The sequence below is a fragment of the Arvicola amphibius genome, chromosome 7, assembly GCF_903992535.2.
Source record: "Arvicola amphibius chromosome 7, mArvAmp1.2, whole genome shotgun sequence".
Lineage (NCBI taxonomy): Eukaryota > Metazoa > Chordata > Mammalia > Rodentia > Cricetidae > Arvicola > Arvicola amphibius.
The window spans coordinates 79,543,806-79,569,052 of record NC_052053.1 but is presented as its reverse complement, the minus strand read 5'-3'; the positions used below and the strand labels follow the sequence as shown (position 1 = coordinate 79,569,052).

At 38.2% G+C, this 25,247-nt stretch overlaps 1 protein-coding gene and 1 non-coding gene across 3 annotated transcripts in view; one reads left to right on the top strand and one right to left on the bottom strand.

Annotated features, from left to right (window-relative positions):
• The window catches only part of Ppp4r3a (protein phosphatase 4 regulatory subunit 3A), a 45,574-nt gene that overhangs the window by 12,998 nt on the left and 7,329 nt on the right, over positions 1 to 25,247 (bottom strand). Inside the window, exons 2-9 of one of the 2 annotated variants that reach the window (XM_038335914.2) lie at positions 15,368 to 15,423; positions 12,402 to 12,500; positions 8,225 to 8,842; positions 5,527 to 5,604; positions 5,301 to 5,417; positions 3,250 to 3,405; positions 1,266 to 1,397; positions 1,065 to 1,167 (exon numbers count right to left, since the gene is read on the bottom strand). In XM_038335914.2, coding sequence (XP_038191842.1) covers positions 1,065 to 1,167; positions 1,266 to 1,397; positions 3,250 to 3,405; positions 5,301 to 5,417; positions 5,527 to 5,604; positions 8,225 to 8,842; positions 12,402 to 12,500; positions 15,368 to 15,423 — 1,359 coding nt within the window. The remainder of the gene's footprint in view (positions 1 to 1,064; positions 1,168 to 1,265; positions 1,398 to 3,249; positions 3,406 to 5,300; positions 5,418 to 5,526; positions 5,605 to 8,224; positions 8,843 to 12,401; positions 12,501 to 15,367; positions 15,424 to 25,247) is intronic. The other variant, XM_038335915.2, reaches the window with a different exon arrangement.
• LOC119820190 lies at positions 10,770 to 10,872 on the top strand. The gene has a single exon (XR_005286442.1). It is a non-coding gene; the product is annotated as a U6 spliceosomal RNA (small nuclear RNA).

Here is a 25,247-nt window from a genome sequence, read left to right as displayed (position 1 = left end):
TGGCTTGAAGGTGTGAATTTGGAAACAGACTTCAAATTTTACGAAATACAAATACAGAAAGAAGAAAAATAACATTTCAAAATTTGACTTCAAGGGTTGCACAAGACTTTACCTAACTTGTTGGACACAGAAACACACCTTTAATACTACCATTTGGGAGGCAGAGGCCTGTGGATGTCTGTATGTTCAAGGCCAACCTGGTCTACACAGATGAGTTCTAAAACAGCCAGGGCTATGTAAAGAAACTCTGTCTCAAGAAGAAAAAAAAAAAGAATAAACATTTTTCACGACAGTACATCAACACTATTACAGTTTCTATTAATGCCATGAATAACACTATTAATAGAGTATGCTTTAAATTAAACATACTAAATTGTGAATTTATAAGGGAAAATAATGTATGGATTCCTAAATAGAGCATCAATGGCAAATTCCCAATAATGACTCTAAAACTATCCCTTAAATACATACACTTAAGTGCAAGTCCTAAGGAATAAATTGAAATAGTTTGCCGCGTACCATGGCACACATATTGGGGAGGCTAAAACAGGAAGATGTTTGAGGCCAGAATGGATCCCATAGCAAGATCTCTCAAACAAACACACAAACAAAAACCCAATATGAAAATAACTACTTTCTTTGGCATATTTTTTAACTGTGATCATAATGCTTTTAAACAAATTTCACCTTAAAAAGAAACTCTTGAAAATACATGATTAAATCTCAATCTATTAAAAATTGTCACTTCTGTTTTAGGGTATATTCTGCTGCTCCTGCTTCTGTCCCTTCCTATAGACTTTTTATTTTAGGAACATTATTTTTTGCCTAGATATATTTCTATGCACCATGCATATGCAGTGCCCATGAAGGCCAGAAGATGGTGTTAATGCTAAGGGACTGGAGTTGCAGACTGTTTTTAGCCACAGTGGGTCCTCTGGAAGAGCAGCCAGTGCTCTTAACCGCTGAATTATTTCTCTAGCCCCCATGTCTTAAATCTAGACTGTAATCAACACCAGGTTTTGAGTTTGACAATTCAAAAAAGCTACGAACCTGTGTTATCTTACCTTTACTAGGCTTGTCTTCTGTTGTATTTGCTAGTAAGGGAGCAGTGAGAACATGCATACAGTGCTTGTAGAAGAAACCCAGAAATTCAGTCTTTTCTGTTTTCTAAGGAATCAAACATACTTTGATGAACTTTAACTGTATTGGTTCCTACCAGCAATAGAAAACATACTGTTATAAAAGAAAAAACAGCTATGGCTTACATTGGCAGTGGCTAGCATGTTCTCTGGGTCAACTAAAGTTCGAAGCAGGCCCATAAGTTGGACTGCTCCTCCAAGCTCAGGATCTGTATCACAAATCATATGTTCTATAATGAGGTTGATGAGCAAAATATCCTGGTGATAAAAATACACATAATACAGATTACTAAGACAAATAGCATTACAGCTAACTCTAGCTGTCTTGTTAACTTTAAACAACATAGAATGACTGATCAATCTAACAGGGTAGATGAAGTGTTTCTTTCTTCTAACGAATGATACAGATATTCAATATACCCCTCCCCAAAGTTCATTTTCCTATTATTTCGTTTTTCTTTTTTGAGACAGGATCTTACTATGCAGCTTTGGCTGCCCTGGAACTCATAAGCTGCCCAACCCCCAACTCAGAGATCTGCCCATCTCTGCCTCCCCAAGTGCTGAGATTATAGGCATGTGCTACTACCTCTCTGGCCTTTTCTATTATCTTTAAATTTGTCTGATTAAAGGGGAAAAAAAAAATCACAAAGGTCAGGTTTGGTGTTAAAGCATGTTTTGCTTCTCTAATAATTCATTTAACATCTGCAGAAAGCTCACGGACTTTACATTTATGGCTTCAAAATAAGAATACTCTCTAAAGCTGCAGAGAAACCCTGTCTCGAAAAACCAAAAAAAAAAAAAAAAAACAAAACAAAACAAAAAAAGAATACTTAGAATTTATAAAACTGATTTGCCTTCACTGCATTTACTTTTAGTTTTAGTTTGTTTTTTATTATTATTTTTTTGAAATGGTAGCAATTTTCCATTTGTGGACATAATAAATTGAGTAAAGTGAGACTGGAGTATACAGAACAGTAGGTATATTATGTGGATTCCTAATGTCAAAGAAAATCAAATGCTGATTTTTTCAAAGGACCTTTTAAGGTGGGTGTTCTTGGTTCAGAGGATAAATAAAAACTGAGGGATACAGTGAGCAAGTTCCTCCCACTTGCCTATGTATGCAGTGGTTAAGACAAACAAGGACAAAGAAAATGCAGACACTATATGGAAATGATTGGCAAGTGAAATCCAGAAGCCTAATGCATGTTTATGGAGTGTGAAGATGCACAGGCATGTCTGCTCACCCAGTGGTTACAGGGCCTATAAGAACAGCTTTTAGTTCTAATTACTCAAGATACTCTCGTTCTCAAGATAGGACTATTTCATAAAAGAAAAATGTGATTATGATTCAATAATTCATGGTACATTTTTGCATGTAGTCTAGCACTGTAATTTCAAAAACAAACCACAAATATAGACATTACTAGGCATTCAACTTCATACTGATGGGGTAGGTTTTTTTAAAAGTAACAAAAGCTGTGGTTGATTTTCTAAGAAATACTGCAAACTCCCCTCCCCCAAAGGAGACATAAATTTCTTCTCATGGAATTCAAGATAGCTTAATCTATTCTTAAGTAAAAAATGGCTTCCAAAAATTTGGAAGGAGAAAAAAACAGAACCATTGGTTTAATAAATGAAGTAGAATAGCACAAACATCCAGAGCTTTGACATACATTATGTACCACAAAATAAATACTACCACAGCTTATGAGTATACAAGACAATAACTTGTTTTTATTGCTAAAAAGAAACACTTCCCTAATACATTTCAGGGAGATGTATTTTATTTTACTTCTTTAGTCTTGATTCTGAGAATCCACCCCAAGTAGTGTGCTTTCCAATGAAAATTACTCACAGTTCCACATACAGAATATTCAATTGATTTAAGGGTTTAAATAAGACAATATAGCCAACTCAGCTTCATAATTTAAAAAGTTGAGGTCAAATACAATAAATTTATAAATTAAGGCAGGAGTAAATTAAGGGAAAGAACGAGCCATTTGACACTATGGCTACACTCCCCAAAGAGTAGTTTAAATCTTAAAAATATATAACCCCAGCTATAGCCTCCTATGCATAAATACTTACTATTAGTGTAAATAATATTTACCTTGCTGGTTATTTTTTGCTCTGTTAACTTCTTACTTACATCATCATTCTGTTGTGCCTCCTGCATGACAAACTCTCGTACCATGGATGGATTATATTCAACCAAGTATGAGAATATATCAGTAGCAGCACTTCGCACCTGTGTATCATCCATGCCCTGCAAAGGAAAAGTACCATTCTCTCACAATTGTAAAAATATGAAACTTTAGCCGGGCGGTGGTGGCGCACGCCTTTAATCCCAGCACTGGGGAGGCAGAGACAGGCGAATCTCTGAGTTCGAGGCCAGCCTGGTCTACAAGAGCTAGTTCCAGGACAGACTCTAGAAACTACAGGGAAACCCTGTCTCGAAAAAACAAAACAAAACAAAAACAAAAAAATAAAATAAAATGAAACTTTATATCAATGAAGCTACCTAAACCCTGACAAAAGAAATTGTCACAAAGTACTGCAACATGAAAGAAACATTTAAATAGCTGCTGGGGAGAGCTATTTTTCTGGTACAACTCCTTATCCACACTGACCTATATAAGCAATCCTAATTAGAAAGAAAGGAAGGGAGACATGAAAGCAAGATAGGAATGACAGCAGGTCAGTCAGTGGTGGAGCACGCCTTTAATTCCAGCACTCTGGAGGCAGAGGCAGGCGAGGCGGATCTGAGTTTGAGGCTAACCTGATCTACAGAAAGTTAGTTCCAAGACAGCCAGAGCTACACAGAGAAACCCTGTTTTGGAAAAAAGAAAAAAAGAAAAATAGGTATGATTTAGAAGGGGGGATTCAGCATTCAGCAAGAGTGGGAAGGGATTATAAACAGGATTAGGGATAGGTAGATTGCTCAATGGACAGAGCACCTGCAAAGAAAGTCTAAAAACCCAAGTTTAAATCCCAAGACCCCATGTAAAGCCAGAGAGAGAGAGAGAGAGAGAGAGAGAGAGAGAGAGAGAGAGAGAGAGAGAGAGAGAGAGAGAGAGAGAGAGAGAGAGAGAGAGAGAATTCTCTGTGTAATAGCTCTGGCTGACCTGGAACTCACTCTGTAGAAAGGCTGGCCTTGAACTCAGAGATCCATCCACCTCCCTTTGCCTCTCTAGTGCTGGGATTAATAAACATATATAAAATAAAAATTATTATGGGATAGTAACACATTATTAATACCATAATTATGTCAACATGCTAATATTATCTATTCACGTATTCATGTATGATTTTAAAGATGGGAATTCTTTCCTTTTTCTTTTCTTCTTCTTTTTTTTTCTTTTTTTTCAAGACAGGGTTTCTCTGTGTAATATATAATCCTATATGATCTGGAGCTAGCTCTTATAGACCAAGCTGGCCTCGAACTCAGAGATCTATCTGCCTGCCTCTGCTTCATAAGTGCTGGGATTAAAGGCATGAGCCATCAACGCCCAGCCGGGTTTTCTCTGATTAGCCCTGGGTGACATTTTTTAAATTAAAAAAACAATAAAAGAAAAAGAAGTCAGGAATGCTTGGATTAAAGGCAAGAATCACTGCTCAGTTATTTTAACATTACATTTGATAGGCTGAAAAGCTAATTATTAAATTAATTATTAAAGATGTGATAAATTACTGTATGTATGCATGTATGACAAGGTCTAACACAGCTCTCAATGGCCTGGGATTCTTTATGGTTAGTCTCAAATTCATAGAAATTTCTCTGCCTCTGCCTGGGATTAGAGGCATGTGCCATCACTGAATGGCTGCATAAATTATTTTAACCAAGCAGTTTGTTAACTAAACATGAGGACTCCAATACTGGACTCGTATCACTTCTTTATTAACTGTATGTTATACACAACTAGTATTCAATATTGGTCACACACAAATATGCTACATAAAAGTCTGCTGTATTTACGTATATATGTAATAAAGAAAAAGAGGCTGTGAGAGAGAGAGGGGGGGGGGATGTGCAAGTGGCTGCCTGGAAAGGGAGGACAGGGAAAAATGATTTGATTTCAAACGATAAAATTGTACAACATCACATCCAATTTTTGATATAGGCTCACATGGGTAGTTGAGAATTAAGAGAAACAAACTTACAAGGATGACTTCTAAAGCTGGTAATATGCCCATGTTTGACAAAGTCTTGAAAAAAGCATCTCTGTTTTGGGGTTGTAGCGTTTGAGAAAATGCACAAAATTCTTTTAAAAAGTTAACCTGAAATCAGGAAAGAAGACAAGCATTAAAAGGCTAATCTCAAATTAGAAAAGTATTAAGTGAGTGTAAATGTTTTACTTCTCTGCCCTTTTATTATTTGATTTCTTACCAATTCTTGTCTTTTTTCCTCATCTGTTGCTTCATCTGTTAGTTGTGCAAACAAATCTGTCAAAAATTTTTCATCCTCCTATGAAATAAATGACACATTTAATTAGCTCACTGATAAGATTGTATAAAATACAATTTCAACATGTCATAAACTAGTTTGACAAAAGATGTCAAATTTCTTTTAAAAAAAACTAATAAAAATATGTATGTACACATGTGCGTGCATACACACAGACACACATGCAGCCAAACATGGGGAGCACACACTTTTAGTCCCAGTAGTAGGAAGGCGGAGGTAGGTGGATCTCCATGAGTTCCAGGCCAGCCTGGTCTACATAGTGAGCGAGACCTTGTCTCAAAACATAACAAAGACAAACTGAGACTTCTATCAGAAAGATTACCTTTGTGTTTTGACAAAACTCTTTTCCAAACCCCACTTTAGAGCCAGGAAGTTAAGTGTTTCACACCCTGCAAGCCAGTGGTTTATCATACCCTACTACTGCAGATGAGTAGAGAGACAGTATGTAATCGAATATAGCATTGTTACAATGAAACTTAAGAAACTCAAGCATACATGTCTGGCCTAGTGGCAAATGCTTAAAATCACGGCAATAGGGAGGCAAAAAGAGAAGGTTGGGGAGAGAGGCCCACATGGGATGCAGTGAGATCCTGTCTCTAACCGTCAAACAAAACACACATACAATGTAGTCAGTGTTTGCCATGCTCGGTTTATATGAGCTAATGGTAGATATTAAGGTTCTATAACCTCTCTTCAGTAAAGATAAAAATGAAACATTCTTTGGGCTCCAAAGATAGAAAATGGCCAGGTGGTAGTGGTGTATGCCTTTAATCTCAGCACTTGAAAGGCAGAGATAAGTGGATTTCTGTGAGTTCATTGTCAGTGGTCTACAGAGTGAGTTCCAGGACAGCCAGGTAAACACAGAGAAACCCTGTCTTGAAACAACAGCAAAACAACAAAAACCAAAAAACTTAAAAAATGAAAATATCTATTATTTGAAGATACCCATTACAAATATATTCCTTAACACATTAAATTATTTTGAAATAATTATTAAACACAGTAATAACTAACACATTAATTTTGAAAAGGCCCCAAAAGGTTCTCTTTTTCTTCTTCTGGTTTTCTGAGACAGGGTTTCTCTGTAGTTTTCGAGCCTGTCCTGGAACCAACTCTTGTAGACCAGGATGGCCCTCAACTTACAGAGATTCACCTGCCTCTTCCTCCTGAGTGCTGGGATTAAAGCTGTGCATCACCACTGCCCGGCTGCCCCAAAGGATAGATCCTCCCTGTTATCCATGAATTTTCTTCATTACAATTTCTCATCAAGATTTTTTGTTGTTGTTGCTTAACATTATATTATTTTTTTATTTACCTAAAAATACATTTTTAATCAATCAAGATTTTGTTAATAATTTATTTGCTTAGGTAGGAGTACATTCAATACTACTCCAGCTAAATGTAAATTCATGCAGACTACAGTCTTAAGTTTCTAAGAAATTAATTTATTTATATATTAGAAATGAGGGGAGCAATGTGCCACAGAACACATATGAAGGCCAGAAAATAACTTTCTGGAAGTTAGTTCTCTCCTCCTAGCACTGAGTCATCTTGCTGTTCCTATGTAGTAAGTTTTATATTAACTATGGTAGGTGTTTAGGAAACATTTTCTATACAACACAATTATAATGCTCATTATTTCTTCTAAAATGTATAATAGGAATAAATAATATGATTCTGATGTTTTCTACTTTTTTCAAAACTAATGGCATCCAATTTCAACATACATCACAGATTAGTATCAGAGTATTCAATAGCATTACAGAGGAATTTTTTATGTGTACATGTAAAAGGGTGGTAGTGAAATTCTATCTGTAGGGGCTAGGGAGAAAGTTTAATGTGTAAGAGAGCTTACTGTGCAATCATAAGAACAGTTCAGATCCCAGGACCTAGACAACAAGCGAGGCATGGTCCTGTTTACACCATCAGCAACCACTGAGTCAGCTGGGAAACAAGGACACATAGCAACAGATAGGTCCAGAGAAGGTTCTGCCTCAAAAGAATAAGGCAGCAAGTAACAGGACACCCAGTGCCCTCCACTGGCTTTCATGTACACTAAGGTGTTTATACCTGAACACTTACGCAGATATACCACACAAAACAGAAAAATCTATCTCAGTTAGAGTAGACTAAGGTTTTGTCAAATACTATGTAACATAGGTCACATTCAAATCAAGCACTAAAAGACTTTCTTTTTTTTAAGGTCCTATTTATTAGAAAACGGTCAACACTTTACTATATGGTTTCACTTGATCTTCAGACACTTCACAGTATCCTATAGTATTAATATGATTCTTCAGATGGTAAATTCAAGTTTCCTATAACAACCTAGCAGCTATTAAGTAACAAGTAAAGCCCAAATATTCTCAACTACTTCAAAAACATACTTTTGGAAGGGACACATACAGATGTGGCTACAGGTACCTGATGTGGTAATAGGACCAAATGCCAGTTCTCTGGAAGAACAGCACATTGTTATTAGTATTAAAATATTTACCATCATATCACAAGATTAAGTTTAAATGTAAGGATGTAAAATAAATTATTATTTTTGCAGTACCTTTTTAAAATTGGGGGATGGATGGATAGGAGATAGGGAACTGAGAATGACCGAACTTACCTGTAACATACCAACAATTTCTACCTTGTTGAAAAAAATGAAAGAGTGAAGTGTTGATAACATGTTTTCTTCAAAGACTGAAGGGGTGGGGAGAACCATATCTTGTATATACTGAACTCTGTATGTCTGATGAATTTTTTGTTTCAGCTCAGGATCTGATATCGGAATCACTTCTTTAAACTTGGCTGTTTTTGTTAAAAATTCCCTGTGTTTTCGTGGTTGTGATAAAGTTGGGTCATATTCCAAGCATCCAATGACGTCCATTATACATTCCTCAGAGAACATAACCTCAAAAAGAGCAGTTCGGTTCAAGAGGAAGATCCCTTTGATAATTTCATATAAGTGGTGCAGTCCTTCAATGTTTTCCAAATCTTCACACACATGAAAAAGCTCTAAAAGCTTTTTAATATAACCCTCATTTTCCAGTGCTAGTGCGAGTTTCTCACGACGGAGGGGGGAAGGTAAAGATGATGCCACAAGCTCTGCAATTTCCTCCAGTCGACTTAATTCACAAGATGGCAATTCTAACCCTGGTGAGGACATGTCATCAAATCGCTCCTCTTCTGATTCATCTACCAGGTCCTGAGTGATGTCCACTGAAGGGTCCTTTCCTTGAACCTATAAAAAAAAAAGATTCTGTGGTAGCTGACAAAATTCAAACAGAAAGTCTAAACAATATCCTTAAATGAAAAAGACATGACAAATATAAAGTTGGAAGACTCTTCTCTCAAACCTGAAACAACTGTCTACTATGCTGTAACTCTCCAAATGACATTTTCATGTTTATGCAAACTAATCAAAAGTTGAAGAAGTTAATAAAAGCTCTCCTGAAGTACAAGTGTCAGGCACAACTTCACTTCAAGACTTACAAGACAGAGGACCAAATACAGACAGTCTTCTGTCCATGGCCATCTTTTCTAAGCAGGAAAATTCCACATTAACATTCTAGGACCATATATTGAATAGTACCAAGCTCATTAATATTTAAGTAAAATTCAAATGAATATCAAATACAATAATGCTATGGTCATAAAGAATACACATAATTCTAAGACAAAAAGAAAAAACATCTAATGTCAATTGATCCTAAAGGAAAACTAGCTTTGGACCAAAGTGGATCAATGGTCTGTTGTAAATGCTAGGTAGTAGCACTGGTGCGGAACAATTCTATATTATGTCAATTATGTTTTAAATAAACAGATTGGCCAGTAACCAGGCAGAAAGTAGACAGGAAAACCAGACAGGAAGTAGAGATGGGGCAATGAGAACAGGAGTATTCTGAGAAGGAAGCTCTTTCTGCAGTCCTGCCCAGACACGAAGAAGCAGGATGTGATCTGCCCCACTGAAAAAGGTACCAAGCCATGTGGCTAACATACCTAAAAATAATGGGTTAATATAAGTTATAAGAGCTAATATGAATCCTGAGCTAATGGGCCAATCAGTTTATTAATATAGTCCTCTGTGTGATTTCTTTGGGGCATAACAACTGTGGGAACCAGGAAGAACTGGGCAGGACAGAAATCCCAACAAGCAAGACCCACGTGTTATAAGTCCTATGATTAAGAAAAGTTAATTAGGACAAAGTGAACCAACATAACAAAGCTACATATATAGTAAATAAAATATGTGAGTGTAGAACTGTCCATAGGATTATCTGCTGAAGTTTAAAAACTAGTTGTTAAGCTGGGCAGTGGTGGGGTAGAAGCAGGAGGTGCTATGTAAATTTAAGGCCAGCCTGGTCTACAAAGGGAGTTCTAGGACGGCCAGAGCTGTTACATAGAGAAACCCCATCTCCAAAAACAAAACAAAACAAAGCAAACAAACAAACAAACAAAAACCCCAAAAAACAAAAAAACCTAAACTAGTTGTTAAGACCCTACTGCTGAAGACACAAGCCTGTGGTGCAGGACACAGACCTGGTGGTGGTGTTGTACCCATGAAGACAAGACAGACACACAAGACTGAAACTAATACTGACAGATTTTGCAAGGGTTGATGGCTGAAGTCTTGAAATATGCTATATGGTGATATGATCTTGACTTAAACCAGTGGGCAGCACTATTGAAAGAATGCTACACATATTCAATCTCTACCACAATTAGTTTTAAGTTGGTTCTGTATTATACAAGTTTTCATTACAGCTATCGGTTCATAAACCAAATTAAAGATAAAAATGTACCTCTAGCGTTCAGTTCTAGTAACTGCTAGCAAGGATACTTGAAAATGGGAGCATTTTTAGCTGTTCTTATATCAAAAACGGTGAAAGACTCTTAAGAAAGAGAAACACCTAAGAGTTCTGAAGAAAAATGAAATGACTTCCTTAGAGTGAACCATGATACAAAAAACTGTTTAAGGCAGAACCCATAAAATAGTGACTGAAAAATGACTCTTGGTGGATATTTATTTTAAAGGTCGAGTCTTACTTTGCATGCCAGACTGATCTAGAGCTCTCTATGTAATAAGTTTAGCCTAAAATTCCTATCAGTTGTCTTGCCAGGGCCACCAAGTGCTGGGATTATAGGTGTGAGCCACCATGACAAGAAATGGCAGTTTAGTGGACATATACTAAAACTGGAACAATACAGAGAAGATCAGCATGGCCCCTGCACAAGGATGACATGCAAATTCATGAGGCATTCCATATTTTGCAACAGCTCTGTCTGCTTTACAAACCAGTCAACTGATCCCCGCCCCCCCGAAGAAATGACAGTTTAAATATGAAGTTGGATAGGAAAATTAATGCTTGAGTAATTACTGTGAGAAAGTATACAAAATAACACGTTATCTATGTTACAAATGAAGATAGGTAAGAAACACATGGCATCGAAGACTATGGAAGCTGGACAGGGTGGTGCATGCCTCTAATCCTAGCACTTGGGAGATGTAAGTAAGATAAGAAGATTTTAAGATGGGGCACCTACCACCTAGTAAATTCAAGTCTGGCTGGGTTATGATCTATCTCAAAAACAAACAAACAAACAAACACAAGACAAAATAAACTGGAGAGATGGCTCAGCAATTACAAGTGCTTGCTGCTCTACCACGAGGACCCTGTTCAGAACCCAGGAACCAGTTTGGATGGCTCGCCAATACCTCTAACTCCAGTTCCAAAGGGATCCAATACCCTCTTTTGGACTAGCACTAGCATACACACATAAACTCACAGACACAGAAACATAAAGATAAGTCTTAAAAACATAACAAAGACTAAGGAATATTATCAGAATGTAACTCAGATGGAAGGAAATTTAAGCCAATATACTCCAGATACTTGCATATCCATGTTTACTACACCATTTAAAACAGACAAGACAAAGAACCAGCCCAGAGCACACCATCAACAAGTGGACGGACAAAGCAAATATGGCATATGTACATAATGGAGTTTTTTTACTCAGTTATAAAAAATAAAATGTCATTTGCAAGAAAACGGATGGAAATAGACATCATTAGGTTAAATAGACTAGGGTATGTGTCTTCTTACGCACAGATTAGAATTAAACAAGACATGAAAGTAGAATAAGGTCTTTACTTATTTTCCCTTTTCTTTTCTGAGACAGAGTTTCTCTGTATAGCCCTGCCTGCCTCTGCCTCCAAGAGCGCTGGAATTAAAAGTATGTGCCATCATGTCAAGTAGGACTGTTCTTGTAGCTGTTCCCACCTTAGTTGACAACTCCATGCTTCATTTTCCTCAGGCCAAAACCTGAGTCATGAGTTGCCCTTGGCTCCCTCCTTGCCTTCTGCCCCATGTCTGATCATTTGTAGATTGTGCTGTCTCTGCCCCCACAATCCACTAATCCTTGCTTGCCTCTCACTGCCTAGCATCTCTCAAGTGGGTAACTCTCCTTTGTCCCACAGTTTGTCCTCAGCACAGGAGCTGCTATGGTTTGGATAAGTGTATCCTGGAAGGAGGAGATCTTAAGGGGGAACCAAGAGTTAGGTAATAGAAAAGAAAGATAACTACATGCTTTCATAGAGAGAATCTTGACTTAAAACGTGACAAAAGCAAAACTACTTGAAGAAAAAGGGAACCCGGGGAGGAAAGACAAGGAAAGTAAAGGGGGTATGAACAATGATAACAATGTTATTTGTACTTAAGTATCATTATGAAACCCATTATTTTTGTATGCTGAGTAAAAAAATTATTAGTGTGTTGTTTCTCTATTCTTAAAATTACCTGACATATTTTCTCCCAAATTTCATCACATCCAGCTTTTTCTTGAAAGCTAAGGGCCAAGTCATAATTTTCTGCTTCAGACCACACAATCAGAGTGTCCTTTGGATTTAAAAAAAAAAAAAAAGTCTGAATAACTACATGTGTTATCACAAACTCTTTAAGATATAGCAAATGAATAAAGCAACAAGACAATAGGAATTGAGAACATCATTTTTTACATTTCCAACACTTCCTACTGGTAATTATTAGTGCTTTGTTATACTTTACTCTGCCAAATCAACATAAATGAAACAATGTTTTAAATATAGAAGTTTGGCCAATATATGAAAAACACTGTAAAAGGCATACATAATATTTATATTCTAAAAGGAAAATACAAACCATTGCACCAAGACCATCTTCACACATTACAATTTTTAAAAAGGCTTATATGTTTTGGTGTTTTCTTTGCATGTATGCAACACCTACGAAGATCAGAAGAGGGCTTTGGATCCCCTGGAGCTGGAGCTATATACATATGGTTATGAGTAGCCATATAGAATCTGGGATTCAAATCCGGGTCCCTTGGAAGAGTAGTCAGCGTTCTTAGCTGCTGAGCTTTTTTTCCAGCTGCCACTGTATTTTATACTATCATTAAAATGCCCACCAAAGGAGTCACAAAATGGATCAAAAAATAAAATCTATTCCTCCCCTCAGTTGGCAACAACTGTTCTTTACCTGTGGCTTATTTAGCCTCTGAAATTACTGGCTTAAATAAGTCAGGCATGAATGAGCCATACCTCTATTCCAATACTTAGGGGCCTTGAGTTTGAAGCTAGCTTGAGTGGTTTTAGCTGCTAGGCTCAACCTGAAGGAGCACTAAATGTGGGTTCTTAAGGATACACCAAACGGCACTCCTGTCAGAGCACCAGAAAGGTGCACTGACCAGTTTCTGGTGCTAAGCTGGAATTACTGTCTTACCCTTGGAGCAAGTCTACCAGATATACTTCCATATAGAAAGGCTTGAGTAATGGGCTCCCTCTCCCTAGCCTCTGGGAGGTCTTCCTCATAATCCAGCCTCTCCTGTGGCCTGGATGCAAAGAGAGTTTCCCGGCCCCTATAAGCCATAGCCTGGACTAAAAAGTCCTATATTCTGGGCCAGCTTCTAACCAGAGGCTCAGTTCTCCCCAGGGATCCATGGAGCTACCCTAAACCATAAAAGCCCTCAAGGTTTAGATCCAGAAGGACCAGATTTGAGTGAGTGCTGGTGCTGGGTAATTTCTGTCTCCTGCATGTAGTTGCCCCAACCTGCTGGAGGGAGGGAACTGCAAGTCTCACTAAACCAACAGTTCTTAACATGTCCCCATATCCTTCTCATGTTCCTCAGGAACATTTCTACAAGTTTCCAGTCTAAAAGTGGGATTAGGGCTAATGGATGTTTTTCCTTCGGTGGTTGCTGCCCCCTGAACTCTCCAAAGCACCTACTTGCACTCTGCAACATGTTGCATTGTAAAAATTCATGTTGTTTTACGTTTGAATCAGGAATGTACCTGCCCAGGCTTGCCTGCCTCAGCCCCGAGTACTGCACTACAGGTATGTAACACCAGCATATTTGTTCTATGCCCCACAGCAAAGTTATATTTGTTTTGTTTTTCTTTGGCAAGGCCTCAGACTTTATAGCTAAGGCTTCTGATCCTTTTATCTTCCACCCTGCAAGTGCTGAGATCATAAACATGCACTACCACACCCAGCCCCTACCAATACCAACTTCCTTCTAGTCTTATTTTAATACTGAAGGATATAAATTTTTCAGACTTGTACTTTCAGGGCAATAAAGAGATTTCTTTATTTCAATGGCTTTGTGGAGCACATTTTATTTGTGTATGCAAAACAATTCATTCTATCTGCAGAAGCATCTCTGATAGCACAGAAAGGAACTTTAACCACTTGGCTGAGTTAGTAGTTGATTATTACAGCAACGGTCACTTTTTCCTTCGGGTAAAAAACTGCTTCTTTAATTTTAGAGAAACATGTGTTGCTAGAATATCTGGAATATGAACTCAAATTAAGACAGTTTCTTTAATTTTTGATTTAAAATTGTGGCTGAGGACTGGAAAGATAGAACAAGTGAACTGATTCCTGAAGAACCCAGTTCAGATCCCAGCAACCACGTCAGGCATCTCATAAACTGTAACTCCAAGGGATCCAACATTTTCTTCTGGCTCTGCAGGTACCTGCATACTTGTAACATGCAAACACACACTCAAATACACATAAATAAAATAGTGGCTGACAATACAGTTAAGTGAGTACATGTTTGTCAGCCTGTAAGAGGCATGGAATTCATTATCATCAAGCAAAAACAATAAAAACAACAACACCCCCCTCCCCTCCCAAAAGGCTGGAGAAATGACTCAAGCATATAAGAGCACTTGTTGCTCTTGCAAAGGACCCGGGTTCAGTTCCCAGCACACATGGGTGCTCAGAACTACTCCTAACTCCAGTTCAGGAGGACTGATATCCTCTTCTGACACCCAACTCCTGAGGATACCAGTAATGCATGTGGTACACAGACATATATACAGGTAAAATTCTTGTATACACAGATTTAAAAAAAAAGAAAAAAAACCCAAACACCTTTTAACCATATACAGACTGGTAGAGATCTTAAAATTAGATTGGGCATGCAAAAATGGCTCAGAATGTAAAGATAGCTGCCATCAAGCTTGACAACCCAGGTGCGAGGCCCAGAATCCACACTGTGGAGAGAATCAACTCTCTAAAATTATTCTCTGACCTCCATGGGCAGGCTGACCACAACACCCCCCCCCACCCAATGCAAGAAAATATTTTTCAGGAATCAGACTGGAGAAATGGTATAATCTGTTCTGATTTTCTTATTGTAAAGAATCAATGGTAAATTTATTTAATCACCAAACTAAAAAATAATGCATAATGCACAACAGCTTTACTTTTTGTTTTTTTACCTGTTGTTTCTGATATGCAGTGTTAGGATTTATTTTGGACTCTAGAAGAAGAGAACCTATAAAACAGGAAAAAAAACTGTTACTGCAAAACAGAAAAATTAGATATCCTTCATATACATATGCTTATTTTCTCAGTTGCATGTACACCTTCAGTTAAGGAACAAAATGTAATTTGGAGCTGGCCAGATGATGGCTCAGCAGGTAAATGTGTTCTCTCCAAGAGCCTGACAACTTGACTTTGGTCCAGGAACCCACTGTGGAAAGGAACCTATCCTGAAGGCTATCCTCTGACTTCTACATGCTTATCTTGGCAAGACAGTTATTTCACATATACAAGCAAAACAATGAGTGCGACAAAAACTGCAAATATAACCTGCAGCTTGAGAAACACACTGTTTTGACTGATTTATTTTTGGTGGTAGTAGAGGTCAGTCCAAGCCTCAAACGTGCTGGGAAGTACAGAGCTATACCCTCCTAGCCAAATAGACTTTTGGTTGGTTGATTTGTTTGTTTTTATAAGACAGACAAGATAATATGAAGACTGAAGACTGGGAAGCAATAACAATCCAACAATTTGGGCTGGTCTAATACACCCTTAATCCCAGCACTCAGGAGGTTCTGGTAGGAGGCCAGCATAATTCTAGAACAGCCAAGGCCACACCGAGAAACCCTGACTGAAAACCCAACCCCCACCTCACCCCCCCACCCCAACCTAACAATTTACAGAGCATAAGGCAGCAAAAACAGCAGTGTGAGGCCAGATATTAATTTCTAAAATTATATTCATTGTAATTTTTATGGAACCATTTAATGTGGTACATGTATATAATACATAACAAGCAAACCACTTCCATCTAACTAAAAATATTTTGATAAACAAATAACAAATGTACATATTTACATAGCACAATGGTATGTCAATAAAAATAAATAACATGTATTGATCTCAATAAGGTTAACAGACATTTCTATCCCATTATTTTGTTTGGAGTCTCTGAAATCCTCAGATAGTCTGGGGTTAATAATGTTTGATATGGGGCTGGAGAGATGGCTCAGCGGTTAAGGTCATTGCCTGCTTTTCCAAAGGTCCCAAGTTCAATTCCCGGCAACCAAATGGTGGCTCATAACCATCTGTAATGAGGTCTGGTGCCCTCTTTTGACCTACAGGCATACACTCAGACAGAATACTGTATACATAATAAATAAATAAATAAATATTTTAAAAAATAATGTTTGATATGGTGTGCGTGTTATAGAATACTTTTAAATAAGCAAATAAGGCTCTCAATACAATGTGACAAGTGTCAAGACAAGAAATGATTTTCACAATGCAAAGAGTTTACATCAAGCATTAAGTAAAACTCAAAATGACACATGAAGCAAAGATACGTTTACGCGTCACCTTCAGAAGCCTCAATTTTCTTCTATTTCCCATCCTTCCTGTTTTTCTGTTGTTTTAAGACAGTGTTCTCACTATGTAACACAAGCAGATATCAAAATTATGATTCTCCGGGCTGGATAGATAGATGCCTCAGAGGTTAAGAACAATGGCTGCTCTTCCAGAGGTCCCAAGTTCATTTCTCAGCAACCACATGGTGGCTCACAACCATCCAGAATGAGATTTGATGTCCTCTTCTGGTGTGCAGTCATATATGCCTGAACACAGCATACATAATCTAAAAAACGAAGTCAAGCAGTGTCTTTAAAAAAAAAAATGATTCTCCTACCTTAGTCTCTTGATCAGCTCCGACTATAAGCTTGTGTCATTACGCTCATCCACTATTTCTATCTCCTCTGTTCTCTACACATTTGAAGAATAAAATTCTTCCTGTCCTCTCATCAACCAGGTCTAGTTTATCTGGAGACAGATTATCTAAAAAGTTTTGGATTGAGAAAAAAATGGTGCCTGCATCTGTCCTCTCTTGTACTTTCTTCCCTCTTCATATTATACTTTACAGTTGCTTCACACATACAAAACAGTGATGAAACTGACAAAAAGTCAAGGTTTACTATTTTTAAATTCACTTTGTTCTTGCATTAAATGTACTTAGTAACTGTATAATCAACCATTCATTACTTGATCAGGAGTGCTAAATGACACCCTTCATTAGCTCATGAAGACTCCATTTAAAACCTCTTATCCTTTCAGAATTTAAGTAACTAAACGTGTGTGTGTGTATGAGAGAGAGAGAGAGAGAGAGAGAGAGAGAGAGAGAGAGAGAGAGAGAGAGGATTCTACCCATAACCACCAAATCCTATTTCTTTAGTTTTCTTTCCTTGTATCCTCCTAACTGGCTTACTGAGGTTCAGATAAGAATCATCACAATTTAGGGGGGAAAAAGTTTCAACCACCTTCTTTTCCCCCCAAATTTTGTGAAATTAATCATAAAAAAATCATAAACTACTGAAAATTTTCAGATTTTTATTTTACCGATTAAGACCTATGTTAGTGATACAACACAAGAAAACTGCAGGCAAATTAACAGAATGTTTAGAACATCCAAAAATGGTGAAGTCAGAGGGAGAGGACACAGCTTAGTGGTACTGTGCATTTTCAGCATGTACAAGCCAGTTCAACCCCTAGGATCCTGCCAAGTCAACCATCTTTGTATTTTTCCAATTTGTTTACCAGAATAAAAATTGCATTCTATTATTTTCCACTAAAATAATGTTCAGGCCATGCAATTAAAGGTTGAATTTATTTTTTAAAAAATTAATAAAGGCATATATATAATTATACTTAAAATGGGTTTTATGGGAAAATACAGGGGAACTAGAGAGATGGCTCAGCAGATTACAGTTATGTCTTGCTTTTCCAGAGGACCTGAGTTCAAATGCCATGACCCACCTACTAAAGCCGCTCACAACCACCTGCAACTCCAGTTCCAGGCCTCTGCCAGTACCTGCACTCATGTGTACATATAATCCCCACATATATATTAAAAATAAATCTTAAGGAGCTGGAGAGATGGCTCAGCAGTTAAGAGCACTGCCTGCTGTTCTAGAGGTCCTGAGTTTAATTCCCAGCAACCACATGGTGGCTCACAACCATCTGTGGTAAGAGATCTGAGGTCCTCTTCTGGCCTGCAGAACACGGTATACATGATGAATAAAATTATTTTTAAAAAGTCTAAAAAAACCAAAATAAAACAAAAGACAATACAATTCTGGAAAAAAAAATAGAAAACCTAAAAACAAGCAAATAAACAAAAAGCACAACTACCTGGGTATTTTTTGGCTGTGGGACAATGGTCTTATACCCCTAAAGATTTGTTACTTGTATTTTAATAAAACGCTGAATGGCCAGTAGCCAGGCAGGAAGTATATGCGGGGCAACAAGAACAGGCGAATACTGGGAAGAGGAAAGGTAGTCTGCAGTCGTCATCCAGACAGAGGAAGGAAGATGAGAATGCCTCTCTGATAAAAGTACCAAGCCACGTGGCTAGCACAGACAAGAATTATGGGTTAAGATGTAAGATATAAGAGTTAAACCGGGCAGTGGTGGCTCATGCCTTTAATCCCAGCACTTGGGAGGCAGAGGCAGGTGGATCTCTATGAATTTGAGGCCAGCCTGGTCTACAAGAGCTAGTTCTGGGACAGGCCCCAAAGCTACAGAGAAACCCTGTCTCAAACAAACAAACAAAAGTTAGTAAGAAGTCTGAGCTAATAGGCCAACCAATTTATAATTAATGTAGACCTCCGTGTGTTTCTTTGGGACTGAACAGCAGGACCTGTATTTTCATTCAAGGAAGACCTAAGGATTTCCTGGATAAGCTCTAATATCTGTGTTCTTACTGTCAACTGTCAATCACAGCATTAAGGAAGTTGTTTAGTGTTTATCACCCAAATGGGATGTTTCAAGTATTAAAAGGAAAACCAACAAACACAATAATGTCTTGAATTAGACAGAATATTTTTTTTAAATATTTATTTATTTATTATGTATATTCTATATATGTGTGTATGCCTGCAGGCCAGAAGAGGGCACCATACCCCATTACAGATGGTTGTGAGCCACCATGTGGTTGCTGGGAATTGAACTCAGGACCTCTGGAAGAGCAGGCAATGCTCTTAACCTCTGAGCCATCTCTCCAGCCCTAGACAGAATATTTAATTAACTATAAAACATCAGTAATTGGGATCTGCTGATACACATCCATAATTTTAGCACTTAGGAGGCCAAGGCAGAAGGATTACTGTGAATTTGTGGTCAGCCTGGGCTATGTAGTAAACTTTTTTTAATTGTTTTTATTGAGCTGTATATTTTTCTCTGTTCCCCTCCCTTCCTCTCTCCCTTCTCTCATGGTCCTCATGTTCCCAATTTACTCAAGAGATCTTGTCTAGCTAGCCACCTTCACCTAATTCACAAGGCCCAGGCTGATGAAGAGATCCTGTTTCAAAAACATTGGTACTTGAGTGAAAAAACTGCCTTTAGTTAATTACTAAACGTTCTATATTGAAGACTAGTATTAAACATAAAATGAAGCAAAGGGCAGGAGGTGTTGCTTAGTGATAGTATTAGCCTAGCATGTGCCAAGTTCCTGGTTGTGATACCCAGCACGGAAGGGAAAAAAAATAAAGACACATACACCTGACTTGGCAGCTATTAAAATGAACAAATGTAAAATAGTATGGTAAGACACACCAGCCACCTAATCCCTACTAATAATTATTTTTCAGATACCAGGTCCTTTTGCATTTTCTTTCCAAGTTTCTCAGTAATGCCACAGAACCAGGACAACAGAAAGGGGGAAAAATTGTTCATTTAAAGAGGAATCATTTCACCTCCATCCCCAAAACCCTGGGTAAAATAAGTACATTTAAAGCAGTGGTTCTCAATCTGTGGGTCACAACCTCTAGGTAAACCTCTATCTCCAAAAATATTTAATGATCCATTCGATTCATAACAGTAGCAAAATTACAGTTATGAAGTAGCAATGCAAGTAATTTTATGGTTTGTGGTAAGAACTGTCTTAAAGGGTCGCAGCATTGAGAAAGTTGAGAACCAATCATTTCAACTGGTATGAGATGTTGGGGAAGCACCTTTCTTGAAACCTAGTTCTCCCATGTACCTTGGCTTTATCTAAGACACCACTTTAGAAGTCCAGTTCTGGGCCCTGTTGAAGGTATGGGTTACCCAGCCCCAATGTTGGGGTAGGGAGCATCCCCATTACTCATCTGACATGTAGTGGCATGGGTGGAGAAATGATGCTCTCCCTTCCCCACCCCCTGCCCATCAAAGCACTGACAGGTGGGGGAACTGGCCCAGGGTTCATGGAAGTGGGAGGGCTGTCCCTTGTACCTCACCTGAGCATGCTAATGCAGAACTAGCCCCACCCCTCGCTCATTGCTACAAGGGGTGAATGGGGGGGGGGCACATGCCAGTGCTGAAGGTGGGGAGGACAGAGAACTGGCTGCCTGACCACTGCACTGCCCAGGCCCAGAACCAGGGTTATGACTTGGCCCACACCAACATCCACCCCATCTATGATCTGCTGGTGCACTTGAAAGGGCCTGACCTATAGACCCAAAGCTGCAGGATCTTCATAACAAAGGGCAACAACAGGATAGTCAAGAAGAATCCCAGTAAGGGCCCAGTATCATTAGTGTAGTAGAAACCAGAGGCTCCTACAAACCACAATTCCAGAACTTAGACAACAATGAGGACATCAAGAGAGACTTACATAGATCTGATCTACATAGGAAGTAGAAAGTAGAAAAAGACAAGATCTCTTGAGTAAATTGGGAGCATTGGGACCTTGGGGGAGGGGAGAGGCACGGAGGGAAACAGAGAAAAATGTAGAGCTCAATAAATATCAATTAAAAAAAAAGCAGAAGCCTCTATCCAGATCAATGACCCTTTACATTAACACTTTCAAGTAAAGATATATGGATATAAGAGTTTATTGCATGACTTACTATGTCATGTGTCACAGAGCTTACATGATGAGATTTTGAATCTTTTCCTTTTTTGTCTTAAATTTTGTTTTAATTTTGGGGAGTTTGCAGGGGCAGAGGGTAGATGCAAAGGAATGGGAAAATGAATGGGATCAAGATGCATAATGTGAGCCGGGCGGTGGTGGCGCACGCCTTTAATCCCAGCACTCGGGAGGCAGAGGCAGGCGGATCTCTGTGAGTTCGAGACCAGCCTGGTCTACAAGAGCTAGTTCCAGGACAGGCTCTAAAAGCTGCAGAGAAACCCTGTCTCGAAAAACCAAAAAAAAAAAAAAAAAAAAAAAAAAAAAAAGATGCATAATGTGAAAGATGTATAGAGTAAATAAAGTTAAAAAAAAAAAAAAGGAACTCCAGTTTGGTCTCTCATGCCTATTCCCCAGCTAGTACATAGGTTGAAACTTGGAAAACAGTTCTACAATGTTGAGGTTAACTAATATAACTAAAAACAAAAACAAAACAAAACAAAAAAAACCAATAAACTATTTTGGCCCTGCATTTACAGTTTACTTATGCCAGTCTACCTAACTGTCTGTGTCTGCCATCTAACAGCACTTATATAACTTATGAACACTTGTCCAGCCTACTGAATCCCAGCACTCAGGAGGCAGATGGATCTACAGAGTTTCAGGACCGCTACAGCTACACAGGGAAACCCTGTCTCAAAAGATCTTAAAAAGAACAACAAACAGGCTCCAATTATGCGATGTTAATGTCAGTTAGCTACAGACCCCAAATAGTAATTCTATCACAATGTATGGTGTAGATCCTGACATAAGAGTTTAATTTTATGTAGGAGGCATTTACCACGCCAACAGGAGAAAAAAAAGTATGATCCTGGGACTGGAGAGATGACTCAGTGTTTAAGATAGCTGCCACTCCCACAGAAGACTGGGGTTGAGTTCTCAGCACCTATATGGCAGCTAACAACCATCTGGAATTCACAGTTCCAGTGGATCTGACACCCTCCTCTGGCTTCCACAGGCACCAGGCATGCACGTGGCACTTAAATCCATGTTGGCAAAACATCCATACATATAAAATAATAAAACAAAAAAATAATAAAAATAACTTCAGTATCATTAATAAAAACAGAAAAGACTCTTATCAAAAGCAACACGTTTCTGACGGGAGTAACTTCTTAGTAACAACTGCAGTAAAAATTTAGGACAGTCCTTTCCTACTCCAACTCATGAAAAAAACACATCTAGGGCTATGCATGGTAGCACACATCTTTAATCACAGTATCTAGGAGGCAGAGGCAAATAGGTTTCTGGCCTACATAGTGAGTTCCAGGACAGGCAGAGCTACACAAAAACATAGGCCCTATCTCAAAAATTGAAAAGAAAACAATCTAACCATTATTAATGTGTAATATAAAACATCATTATTTTTAAGTGAATAAATATCTAAGTCTCAGTTTTAGTTTCCAATATGGTAAACATTAATGGATAAAACCCAAATAAATTGTATGGGATACCCAACGCAAGAACAATGGCATTCTAATTAAAATCTTCAGAAATGCCACCAAAAGGGAATACAGAGTGGAATATTGTGCTACTTTTATGAGAGTTTGGTAGAACCTAACACTGATAAAATATACCAGTATACCAATAACAGATAACCAACAGATCGTCATGGTTCCTCCTATAAAGTAAACAGGGTTTTCTTGTGATTTGTTGTCACACACTTCAATGGGTTGGGGCTAAGGGTGCGGGTTGCTAGTGTTTCTCAGAAAGTGTCATAGAAAGTCTCAGAACTCTAAACTAATGGGGGCATACAATTAAAGGTTTTTTCCCCCCTTAAGGTCCATCAAGCTCCAAGCATGACAAATGTGAGTTAGAGTAGATCCCTGGGACCTACATAATGGAAGAACTGAACTGACTCCTATGGGTTACCCAATCTCTTCCTGAGCCCATGTGAACATGCACAGACCCACAACGCAAACCCATTTTTTTTTTTAAATATAGGAAAAATGGGCAGAGATAGTGCAAAACCAAATAAGGATAAGGGTAAGACTGTTTGGCTCTAGAGTTCATGGTTTTTAACCATTGTGTTTAATACTGTTTCTTCAATGCTATTTTCCCCACTTTTGTTTAACAGGAATTTGATAGTAGAATCCAAGAAAATCTTTAGACTCCAGTCTAGTGACAACAGGTTACTTGAGGCTAAGGCAGAGAGAGGCAAAATCAAGGCCTATGTGAGCCAGGTGAGAGAAACTCATTTCAAAATAGAAAGTAAAAAGAATGGCGGAAAGATGGCTCAGCAGTTAAGAACATGCACTATGCCTCAGAGGACCAGAGTTAGATTCCCAGCAGATTTCCTGTACTTCTAGCTCCAGGGGATCTGATTCTTCTGACACTAGAATTCACTTGCACAGATCCACACACATACACATAATTAAAATTTTGAGCAAAAAGGGTTGTTGTTGTGTAGCTCAACAATCACTGATTGTACAAGGCCCCAAGTTCAGTTCCTAATACCTCAAAAAAAAGCATTGAATAAAGAAAACAAACAACTCCTCCCCCAGTTTCTTGTTTAGAGAGTGTGTGTGTGTGTGTGTGTGTGTGTGTGTGTGTAGCTATCCAAAGAATCAAAACATTAAAACTTATGGTTAGAAAAAACAATGCTAGCCAGGCAGTGGTGGCACACGCCTTTAATCCCAGCACTTGGGAGGCAGAGATAGGTGAATCTTTGTGAGTTCAAGGCCAGCCTGGTCTACAAGAGCTAGTTCCAGGACAGACTCCAAAGCTACAGAGAAACCCTGTCCTGAAAAACCAAAAATAAATAAATAAATACCCAATCAACCAACCAAACAAAACCAATGCTATGGGTATTCACTAAAAATTTATATGAAGGGCCTAACCCCAATATCTAGTATAAAACCAGCACTTAATAACTTGGATTTTTTAAATATTTATTTATTTATTAACTATACAATATTCTGTCTGTGTACATGCCTGCAGGCCAGAAGAGGGCACCAGATCTCATTACAGATGGTTGTGAGCCACCATGTTGCTGGGAATTAAACTCAGGACCTTCGGAAGAGCAGGCAATGCTCTTAACCGCTGAGCCATCTTGACAGCCCCAATAACTTGGATTTTTAACTGACAACCATTTGTAACAGGAAATGGAGCTTTGGCAATGGTGATACAGGTCTACATTACAAGCATAAAGCTCATGATACTGCTTAGTATCATGCTTAGTCAGCATTCCATGCAAATTGTCTAGCCTCCATGAGCACCACACTCATTAGCACAACCCTTCTCATAACTAAAAGTAAAAACAAAAATTTAATGGTATAGTATTTAGGTCTGCCCTATAACACTCAGATCCCTTCAAGTATAATGGCCCTCAAACTTGCAGAAGTTATCACATTCAGATATTAAAGTTTTGATTAATCCACCGTTAGTCTTTACAAAGCTGTTGTACTCAAATTTAAAAATGTACTTTTAAGTGTACTTTCATGACTGACACTGAGCTATGGATAACTAAATACACCCCATACTGTAGGCAAGATTCTATACTAATACCAACTTAGGAGAACAGCCATGCTTCCCCTCACTAGAACAGTCAAAAATGAAAACAAAAAAAAAAAAAACCTAAGAAAAACCCTTCCTACCCAAATGTCTCTTTTTCAAATTATAGGGCAGGTAGAGACAGACTATACAAAATTTCATTAGGCTGAGCCTAATTTAAGCCTCAGTAGTCAGTGAGCTGTGCTACCTTGAATGTCTGTCTCCATTCCTTCATGCCTCAATTAACAAAATCCAATCTGTTTGATTTTTACACAAGTAACTCAGATATGTAAAAATACTTCACAATACTTAAAAAGTAGGGCTGGTGAGATGGCTATGCTTGTTGCCAAGTCTAATATCCTGAGCTCAGTAGGAACCACATATTAGACCCTTCTGACCTCCACACGTGC